The sequence below is a fragment of the Mytilus californianus genome, unplaced genomic scaffold (assembly GCF_021869535.1).
Source record: "Mytilus californianus isolate M0D057914Y unplaced genomic scaffold, xbMytCali1.0.p SCAF_10, whole genome shotgun sequence".
Classification (NCBI taxonomy): Eukaryota; Metazoa; Mollusca; class Bivalvia; order Mytilida; family Mytilidae; genus Mytilus; species Mytilus californianus.
Genome location: NW_026262582.1, coordinates 54,995,839 through 55,007,277, shown reverse-complemented (window position 1 = coordinate 55,007,277; position 11,439 = coordinate 54,995,839). Strand labels below are relative to the sequence as shown.

Sequence of the window (11,439 nt, the reverse complement as noted above, 5' to 3'; positions counted from 1 at the left end):
ACTAGTAGATCTTATTTTGTTAAACATTTTTGCTGTTAAAATTTCTCTTTATTTATAATAGTTTTCTAGATAACAACCAAACATAAGAAATTTTATAAAAATTATTATTTCAGATGTCTGATTTGTTTAAAAATTTCCTCACTTGTAGATCTGGACCTGCTGATAAATCCGATTCCAGTTAGTTTTGCTTTAACTGTTTAAGTTTTTGAGATATAACCCAAAAACAGTATTTTACCCATATGTTTCTAATTTTAGAAATGGCTGCCATGTTTGTTGACTGACCAAAATAAAAAACACAAATTTCATACTAAATACCATTAGGATCATTTATTTAAAGTTTGGTTGAAATTGGTTCTGTAGTTTTAGAGGAGAACTTTGAAAAAGTTTACATCAACGACAACAGACAATGACCAAGTATTCCAAGTGATGGCAATAGCTCACTTGGCCCTTTTGATCAGGTGAGCTAAAAATTGCATTTTACCCCTGGTTTTTTTTAGCCATGTCGGCCATCTTGGTTGGCAGGCGGGGTCAATGAATACATGTTCTTTTTTTTAAACTAGATACTCCAATGATGATTGTGGCCAAGTTTGGTTAAATTTGGCCTAGTAGTTTCAGAGGAGATGATTTTTGTAAAAGTTAGCGGATGACGACAGACTCCAAGTGATGACAAATAATGCTATCAAAAACTTAAAATGCAAGTTTTTATTTTTTCAAAACCTTTTTGGTCACAATTTTCCCAACTATAAAAACTTTGCAGAATTTTCTGAAGTTACAGTAATTTGTGGTAACTTTACTTAATAATTTACCTGTTATACAAAGTTTATGTTTTAGTCAAATCAAACATGTTTCTGGTGAATATAATGTTAAGGAAATTAATGAAGCAATGCATGCATATATACTAAACTAAGTCCTATGTGCACTTTTTTTTACATTTAATCTGAATCCTTAACGTTTAATAAAAAAAAATTCATTTAGTGATTATTGATTGAAAACTTTAGCTACTAATTAACTTTGGGGTTTTGTAGCTGAAGTTTACCAAATCATGACCTTAATAAACAATCAACATAGAACCATGGAGCACCTGAAAAATTATTGAGATGATACAGCATTGTTTAGTTTTGTTTTTTTTATATTTTCCATGTGTTCAAATTTATTTATTCAACTTTTTCATAACAGTTGTTACCAGTAAATAATTTGGTGTATTTTAAAGATTTCTTTCACAATGGATTAATACTTCTTCCATATTTGTTTATTTTTTTCTTTCATCAGTTTTCAACTTTTCACTTGCCGTGTGCCATTGCTGGATTTCTAATGAAAGGTGTTATGGTTAAGGTCACTGCATACCAAAGAGTTGTTGGTCAATTAGAGTAGGGAAGATAATTATTCAATAGCAGTACATTTCTGAAGATTTTAATAAAATTAAAGATTTTTTAATGTTAAATTTGAAAAATCCCATATGGCTTTACTTTAAATCTTATATGTCACTACAGACACTAACAAAGCAAACGATGGAAGGGCCCAAAGGAACATCACCATCCAAAAAGCGAAAATAAACAAAAGGGAACTAAAAATCATCTCTTTTATCTCTTATAGAGATTTCCCTGTGAAACTGAAATATCCAAATCTAGAAGTAAAAAACACCATTATTGCTGTTTGTATTAGATTTTTTTTCAAGTAAATTCCCTAAAGTACAATTAGAAAATTATTTTTTAATTCAAATATTAAATATCTTCAAGGTAAGGGTAAGTGTTATTTAATTTTTCAATTCAATGGAATATTTTATAGACACATTTTTACTGAGTTTGGCCATTATTTAGACAAATTGTACTATAAACTGTGATTCATAAAATACAAGAACATAGTCTGCTATTAAAGGGTGCAACCCTTGCCCATAGGAATTCCTAAAACCTGTCAAACAACTGTATTGCAGAAAAGTACGTAATCATCTCATCATTTAATGGTTTCTGTATATTTACAATAGTTTTCAAGATATTAGGCAGAAATGTTAAAACTTGTAAAAAATGCCTTTGCAATTACTTCTAACAGGTGTCAATTGATTGCTTCGGTCTTATCTGCATTTGTGTATGTCTTGTACTTGCAAAACATTTTGTGCCTTCTAAAATAATTTTAACGATAAAAGGCAAAATGTTTAAGTTGGTCAAAAATCATCTTTTTAGGGCAATTACTTCTATATCAAACGTCTGATAAATTTGTTAAAAAATTCATAAGGTGTTCTGTGAAACCCTGTGTCTCGCCTGCGATTACTGCAGTCAGTGTAAAAGTGTAATGTTGACTTAAAAAGTGAGTCCATTTATCAGTAAAATACAGAATTTAAAAAAAAATTCAAACTTTTTCAATAGATGCTATTTCATGGTCTTGAAGATTAGCTTCTGTCCAAGTGTCATAACAATCAATGAAGGTTTACAAATTTATCATGTCAAAAAAATTTAATCCAAAACTGTCTGTAAATGTAAACTGTAATAAACTAAGGCCGTGTTCACACCAAACGCTGTGTACTGTAAACCTGTTTACAATTAGTTTCATGCAATGAACTCTGGTTTCACATTAAATTTGTTCTCATCTGTACATTGGTTTTAATTACCTGTACATGAAAATTGTTCACATCAGTAAACACAGTGAACATGTACACATAATTTACATGTACATTACCTAAAATTTAATTAAAATTTCTCTGTAAACTTTTGTATCAGTTAGGCGTAGACCAATTCATATATTTTTTTTATTTTCTATTTTTTTGGGGGGGAAGGGGGGGAGATAAATTGTTTAAATTCATTTTTTAAAGAAAAAATTATATTTTATTTCAGGAGGGAAGTGAGAAAAATTGTTTGATTTCTTGAAAAGGAAGGGAGGGGGGATTCAACATCGAGTTTAAAAATGTTCCTGTATGTTATTGAAATTTTGTTTTTGTTTTTTACTAAAGTAATATAAAAAATGGTTTGTCCCATAAAGATGAATGGTCGTTACCTATGAAAATCGTTCTATTGATTTGGAGAACTTTGAGAGTTCTAAGGATGTCGCGATTACATTTGCTAAAACAGCGTAACAATAGGCGAAAAAAGGATTTTGAAAATGACTGATTGATTGATTGTTGATTGATAAACGTCCAGTGGCAAATATTTAATGCATGTCCTGGACGAGAACAAATTCACAATATATACAATAGGTAGGTCCTGTAATAGAGGTCGTCCGAGATGAAGATGGACGTGGCTGAGTACTTGAACATCTTGCACAGCCAAACGGACGCCCTACTTTGGCAAGGGTTTTACGGCCGATAGGAAGAAGATCTAAGTGGCCATATTTCTATTCCCCAGACACACATGGGATGATTTTGGAAATGAATAGTCTGGACTGGTACTAACTGTAAAAATAACCTTGTCCGTGGCATGAGGAAAATAAATATTTTGTCCTACAAAATGCAGGACTTTGCAAGAAAAAGTTGTGTACAAAAAGTGAAAATAATTTTCGTGCTATATAAATTAGCTGTATATTATCAACCGGTGTAAAATGAATATTCTATCAGCAAAAAATCCCCCTCCAACTGAAAATCAATTGGTCCACTAAGGCGATTAAATTCAATCATGTTTTTTACGGAGCAAATTTTGAGTTTTTGTCATATAAAAAGGAAAATAACTTAATTCATAGTATTATTATAATCATATCAATTCAATATATGTAACTTCCTAAAATATTCACAATAAAATCCACTTTCTTAATATTTTGTTTTATGAACACTTAACCCACACTAAGCCTACATTGACTATCGACTGCATGTAGTCAAAACCTGTTTTAAACTACATGTAAACATTAATTTTTATCAATTGGAATGTAATTGAGTTTAGTTAAAGTGTAGTGTACACGTACACCACACCGAGTTAAGCTCAATGTGAGCACGGCCTAAGTCCTTTGTTCAGAAAAATACTGAAAATGAAAAAAAAATATTTTCCAAAGTTTGCTTCAGACATTATCTCTTAATCATTCTTAGATTCTGCTTCTGCCAAAGTTACATAAAATTCTACATGTATGAAGGTTTGACAAAGAAATTGATATGCAACAAACTTTAACCCCAGACTGTATCAACTTTTTATCTGTAAAAAAATCCAACTTCATTTGACGAATTTATAGATGACTGAAAAACTTTAACCTCAGACTGAAAAAAAAAAAAAACTAAGTCCATTTATCAGTAAAATATGGAAAAATGAAAATAAACATTTTCAAAATTTTGGACACTGTCTTTTGTTCATAAACAAGCTTCTTTCCAAATTTCATAAGTTTTTAAATTCCATTAAAGTTTGACAAAGTTATTGATGACTGAAAAACTTTAACCACAGACTGAACCTAAATGTTGACGCCGACACCAGAATCTAGGATCACTATATGTCTCGCTTTCCCAACATAAATGTTGCAGGCTCGACAAAAATGAAAGTAGAAACATGTTGACATTCTGAACATTGAGAAGAAAACTGTGATTGTCAGGATGGATTTTTTAAATAATACTTTGTATGCCCTTGCATTCTATTTTAGCAACATTATTCTTTACAAAGTATACAAAATCAGTCTGGTACTGATTAGTTTTAGTTGATTCAGAGAAAATTTGATATTTTGAAGACATCAGTGACAAATGAGCATTTATTTCTCCTCAAGACATAAATGCAACAACTAACTTTTAAATGTTACACACTCCTATGCTTCAAAAATTAAAAGACAAATACATTGTTATAAAAATTTCAATAATAAATATAAATTAACAACATGAAATATTAATATGATACATCCTTAAATAACATTACGTAAATGATTGCCACTTTTTATTTCTGTGATGTCTCTTTGTAAAATTAAGACAATATCAAATCTGTTTGTAATTTGAAGTGCCTTGATTAACACTTCCACTGTAGAATGTTTATGTTTTGACCAATGGTTTAACAAATTATGTACATGACTGACAACTTCAGATGAACTGGATTCAAACTGTTCAATTTTCTTCTCCTGATAACCTGTGAAAAAGATAAATAAAATGTAAAATTCAATACTAGTACCTGATTTAATCTGAAACAAAGTTCAGTTGTTCTAGAATTTAAAACCATGTTCATTCAGTAAGAGATCCCTATGTGGGCCCCATTGTAAAAGTCGGGTTCTTCAGGCTTTAATAACTGCAAGCTAGGGTTCTTAATTTATCTATAATATTATTATTTACAAATGTATTTGGTATCATCTGATACAGAATACAAATAAGAAAAAATGTGCAGTGAATAAGACAGAATAATAACCCAAAAAAACTATAAACAGACTAAAAACATAAAAAGTTCAGCATGGTTTTTACTGTTGGTAATAAGCTTCCATACCCTATATCAAGCCCTAAATTACTAAAGCTTCTAAAAACTAGTGCCTTGAAGGAGACTGTATCACACATCTGTCTCTGAGGGGGTTATAAGGTTCACAATGCTCTGAATTTAATAGTCAAACTTTAATTTGAATTTCAACTTAGTCTCTCATAATATTTTTTTTGGTTTTTTACAAGGGGGGTTCCTCAAACACCACCTGTGATGACTATTTTGAAAAGATCATGTGCTTTAGCAAATGACAGGGCCTTAAGGGCGTACAATACAGTTTTGATCCCACTGTTCATAGAAAATTTGCGAACAAGCTATTTTTCACCTAGTAATTTCATATATGTAATAAAAAATATACCTTCATGTGCTACTTTTAGAGATAACAGGGGCCGAAATTTTAGACATTTACTCAAAATTTAGGTTTCTTGGACATTTCTATCCTTTGGACAGACATACCTAACAAATAAATGCAAGCAGATTTTTGTAAAAGCATTTGGAATATTTTCTTTTCATAAGTATGCTCTCAATTTGTGTAAAAATCCTTTGGAAATATTTCATTTTTATCTCATTTTTATGATTTTAGAAAAAAACGTCATTTTCTGCTGTATATTTATCTAATAAAAAAAAAAATCATCTGTAATTTGTTCATAAATATTGGCACAAATAATCAAGCCAAATGTAATTTTTAAAAAGAGGGGTCCATGTACTCGTTATTAAGCTACCAGTTAAAATCAATAAAAACAAACACCATGTAAATGCAGCTAGTATTTTGGGGAGGCAAACTTTCAATAATATTACTGAAAAACTTTAACTCAAATTAAATATGATATTGTTACTTTACCTTTTAACAAGGAATTATTTGAATCTGGAATAATTTTGAATTCTGGAAAATCGTTAAGAAATGTATGATGAAAACTAAATAAGGTTAGCCATGCAAGTATGGCTAACGTAAATTTTACTTTCACTTATACAGTCGAACCTCGTTGTGTTGAACTCAGTTGTGTTGAAAACTCGGATGAGTCAAAGTAATGAGTCCTGGTAAAATTCCAGTTTGATCAATGCATATTTACCTCTGATGAGTTGAACTGGTTTGATTTGAATACTCGGTTAAGTCAAGTAAATTTTATGGTCCTGTCGATGTAAAATTAATGTAAATTGACCCCTATGTCTCGAAATTCGCATTTAAATGACCCAAGTCTAGATGAAATGAATCCTTAGAGTTAAAATTCATTAATTACAATAAATAAAAGGATAAAGTCAATTAAAATAAATTTATAATAATTGAATGCAAAGCGATGACCCTCATCAGATATTTCAGAACTTGTTTCTTTCCACGAGTGATTTCATAATTTATAGTGACTGACCTTTGTAAATATTTTTGTTTGTGCATTTATTTTATTTGCGAATGTTTTGTATCTGTACTTGTGTTAAATTATCATGAGGGACCAAAAAGTATGGAGATTGAATACACAATCATAAAGTGTTATATCGAAAAAGGCACACTGTTCAAAATATCTAGTTTACACTAATCGCATACCGTATTTCGTGCATTCAAATTTATGACGACACACTCGACCTCGGATGAGTCGAACCTCGAATAAGTCGAATACTTTTTCCAGTCCCTTCGACTACGACATAAGGAGGTTTGACTGTATTTCAGTATGAATAAACCAACCCCCCTTAGCCATGCATGCATGGCTAACCCTCCTAAATTGGGTTAGTTCTCATCATACATTTCTTATCAATTTTCCAGAATTCAAAATTATTCCAGATTCAAATAATTCCATGTTGTTTATTCTTTTATTATTAGCAATAATCTAAAAGCTAGAGAATACAAATTTCTTATTTAAAGATCAAAACAAATTGATGCATATATAATAGCAATACTATACTTCACTATTAAATCGTTATTACCTAATTCCTTTGCTAATTGTTTCCATGTATTACCATCAGAGGTATGCATAGATAAATTTTTTTCTAATTCTTTTTTCTTCTTCACAGGTAAATCTCTGACTCTGCTGAGCTGGTTATCTGTAATATAAAATATATGGTCTTAATAATGATTGCTTAATTTGATTAACCTTTAATTTAAATGAATGGTGTTGATGATGTAATCTATAACATATATATTAATATTTACAACAAATGAAAACTTAATGTGTAACAAAGAACTTTGAGGTCAAGGACATGTGAACCCTGCCAAACAGATAGGTACAACTTATAACAAATCATTCCATACACCTATTGCTTATAGTGTCAGAGAAATAGATCTTAAACAACAAAAACTAAACATTGACCAATGAACCATGAAAATGAGGTCTAGGTCAGATAAAAAATGCCAGACAAACATGTACACCATACAATTATTCCATACACAATATACAGTTGATCAATTGCTTAAAGTATCTAAGAAACTGACTTGACCATGAATCCTTGATCAATCATCCATGAAATGAGAATAAAGTCAGGTGGTCCCTGTCCGACATACATGGTCAAGGACAATAGACATATGCCAGATGAAAGCTTTAGAACACGAGACATCTGAAAGCATAAAGTATCCAGGTACCGGTATTCTACCTTCTGAAATATATACCTTCCTACAAATACCTGAAGGGTAGTTTACACATACCTAAGTCATTACCAGATTGGCATTTTGCAATTTTCTCCGCAGGCAAAACAAAAAGCAAATAAAGGTAAAAATTGCCTTTAAGGACTCTTATAAACAGTCACATTTTCAAATATATAACCTCTTTCAATAATTTTTTTTTCTCGAGAAAAATCATGATTACTTATTAGGCGAGAGGTCACGTTTCAAACTGTTTCTGTGCAACAATCCTTTTCAAAGGGGAAGCTATAAGGCAACTCTTTTGGTCCCTTGAATTTGAAAATCAATTGGGATTCAGAGCTCTTGCATTTCGTGTAAAACTGAAAATCTGCCAAATAGCATCATTTTTAGAACTTTCTTTACCCAAAAAACTATTTTGATACATTACATCTTATACAAAGATGTAAATGTGAGTAACATATCTTTTTGGGTTAGGCCTTGACCCTTGAATTAATCTAACCAAAAAACGAAATGTAAAATGGCTTTTTTAGGTATATAGGTCATTGTGATATGAAAACTGACTTTGTTGAACTGGAATGTCCAGATTATATCACCATATTCATTTATCAGAAGAAAAAACAAAAGTAATTTTCAATTGATTTGATTTTTGGAGTTTTAACGCCACTTTTAAGCACTGCTTTTGGGCTATTTCGTGGCATCCAGTTTTTATTGGTGGAGGAAGCCGGAGTGCCTGGAGAAAACCACTGACCTTCGATAGGAAAACTGACAATCCTAGTCAATTAAGATTGGAGTCGAGTGCACCTGCACGAGCGGGGTTCGAACTCACAACCTCAGTGTTGACTGGCTAGTGATAACAGTAGTAACTACTTAGACCACTCTGCCACCGAGGCCCCTAATTTTCAATTGAAGAATTTTACTATTTTTGCAGTTTCAGGGCCATATAAAGACTCTCATCATATCGCCTCCTTAAAAAAAAAAGAAGCTATTTCTCATGCTAGAATTGAGGTCATGATTGATATTGATCGTTTTTACTTTTGCCAAATCGGGAAAGAAAATGAGTTATGATCCTCAATTAATAAAAAAAGAGACTCTAAATAGCCTGTGTTGCTCACCATGATGTATGTGCATCTTCAACTGTTCCCACTCATAATGTAAACTAGAATGTACTTCATGACTAAAATCTCTCTTTTGTTGATCCTGTCTTGTTGATCATTTTTACTGTTAACAATTACATTCTATCTATTTAAGTTTTTGATCAAAATACAAAGGATTGGTAAAAATCTATATATTATAGTTTTCAAGATAATAGGCAAAAACACAAAAAATTGGTCAAGATCATCATTAAAGGGCATTTTTAACTTCCTGGTTGCCTTGATGGTAATTTTTGCTGTTTATACGTTTCTACCTACATGTGAGTTTTCAAGAAAATCATCGAGTCAAAACGCTAAATTTGTCAAACAATTTGAAATATATGGTTAGTCATTTAGCCTTTTTAAAGATATCGAATTGTTTATAATTTTTGCAGCAGGCCAAACTCATTCAATAGGTAAAATCATCATTGAAAGGCATTTCCTATATTTAAAAATAACTTAATGGCTTGGACAGGAAAAATCAGAAACAGCTTCAATCTACAACTAGACTGAATATATATGACCTAGGAGCAAATAAGTAGCGTTTGACTGATGGTTTTAGTTTATGCAGATGAAACTTTCAGTTACCATAAATACAGAATGATTCACAGTCCTGAAAAAATGTGACAAACATGCAGAATCGGCCAGCGTGATAAATAGATTCTCTCATTTTCTTTTTAAGTATAGCTTGAAAACAGTTAACTTTTTTTGAATGGAGTACAGGCATTCATTTAGCATTCAACACTGATTTTCCAGCTATAAAAAACTATTTTAGGAGAAAAATACTATTTTATGTAAAAGCAATTCATTTATTCTGAAACAGATTATTTCAAATTTATTTAAATAAGGGTCTGTTTCTATTTACAATTCTTTGAAAGCTAAGCTTTTTATTACCAAATATGTGCAAATTAAGGATATTATTTGTTTAGCAATAAAATAGCAATCAAATTTACATTATGTAAATGTGAGTTCCACCCCTTGCCAACGATTGTTACATAATTACCTACGAACTCAATGACACAACACATCAAAGATTTTATTCAAACATCTGTTACCAATTACATAAGATAAATAGCTTTGATGTTGTTCCCTATTGTGTTCTTGAAACTTCTTACAGTATATACTTTATTTTCAAAGGTGATGCATGTGAAGCCTTTTTTCTTTTCACCCTATAAATGTACATGAAATGAAAATATTTTGAGCTAGTTGAAATTTCTGAATTGTATTACTTAGACTGAAGGGAATAATTTAGAATAAAACAGAATGTAGAAAATCTCTGGATTAACAAACAGATACAGCTTGTAAGACTCCACCTAATTGGTCATCGGGGATTAACAAACAGATACAGCTTGTAAGACTCCACCTAATTGGTCATCGGGGATTAAAAAACAGATATAGCTTGTAAGACTCCACCTAATTGGTCATCGGGGATTAACAAACAGATACAGCTTGCAAGACTCCACCTAATCGGTCATCGGGGATTAACAAACAGATACAGCTTGTAAGACTCCACCTAATCGGTCATCGGGGATTAACAAACAGATACAGCTTGTAAGACTCCACCTTATTGGTTATCGGGGATTAACAAATAGATACAGCTTGTAAGACTCCACCTAATCGGTCATCGGGGATTAACAAACAGATACAGCTTGTAAGACTCCACCTAATCGGTCATCAGGGATTAACAAACAGATACAGCTTGTAAGACTACACCTAATCGGTCATCGGCTAAACAAATATATCAGCTATAGTAATATTATTTCCAAACACCAAACCCTTTCCTATTAGTTTAATGTAAATTTTATCGTGTATATGAATATCGGATATAAGAATACATCAGCTAGAATATTCATGAAAATTCTGTCAAAACCATGCACAATGGAATATTTTCAATGTTTTTCTGACGAGAAATGAATCATGAAGTTACATAATCACGATTTTGCAGACAAGAAACTTTTGTTTTTTCTTATTAAAATGAACTATTTCTTAAAAACTTTTTTTGTCTTTATTCATTGCCTTCCTTTGTAATGTCAATTAGATGCCCTTACAATTCAAATGTTTTGAATTTATTTATTAATACTGTAGTACATTGGAAGAAAAAGAATTGTGTTCACAGAATAAGAAATAAGATTTAAACTTAATGTGCCTCCTTCTGAATATGTACTTAAAATCAGTATCTTTGAAATAAACAATAACAAAAGAGGCCCTTTTTTGTTTGTTCGCTGGATTAACATTGTTATGAGTTATGCTATGTATAGGGTTATAAGCATTCTTGATAAATTGCATAAACAATACAATATTTTTAATTCTAAACACTTTATCTCCTAAAGATGTTGTATCCTACCTTTAAGAAGCACACACAATTATAAAGGGCTCTAACACATCAATTGGTAAT

The 11,439-nt window shown here is 31.1% G+C and overlaps 1 protein-coding gene across 1 annotated transcript in view; it reads right to left on the bottom strand.

Moving 5' to 3' along the window:
• Window positions 1-312: 312 nt before the first annotated feature.
• Window positions 313-11,439, bottom strand: part of LOC127718900 (tumor necrosis factor receptor superfamily member 16-like) — a 44,107-nt gene continuing 32,980 nt past the window's right edge. Inside the window, exons 4-5 of the mRNA XM_052224987.1 lie at window positions 7,263-7,379; window positions 313-5,012 (exon numbers count right to left, since the gene is read on the bottom strand). Of these exons, the coding sequence (XP_052080947.1) occupies window positions 4,795-5,012; window positions 7,263-7,379 (335 nt within the window). The 3' untranslated portion in view covers window positions 313-4,794. The remainder of the gene's footprint in view (window positions 5,013-7,262; window positions 7,380-11,439) is intronic.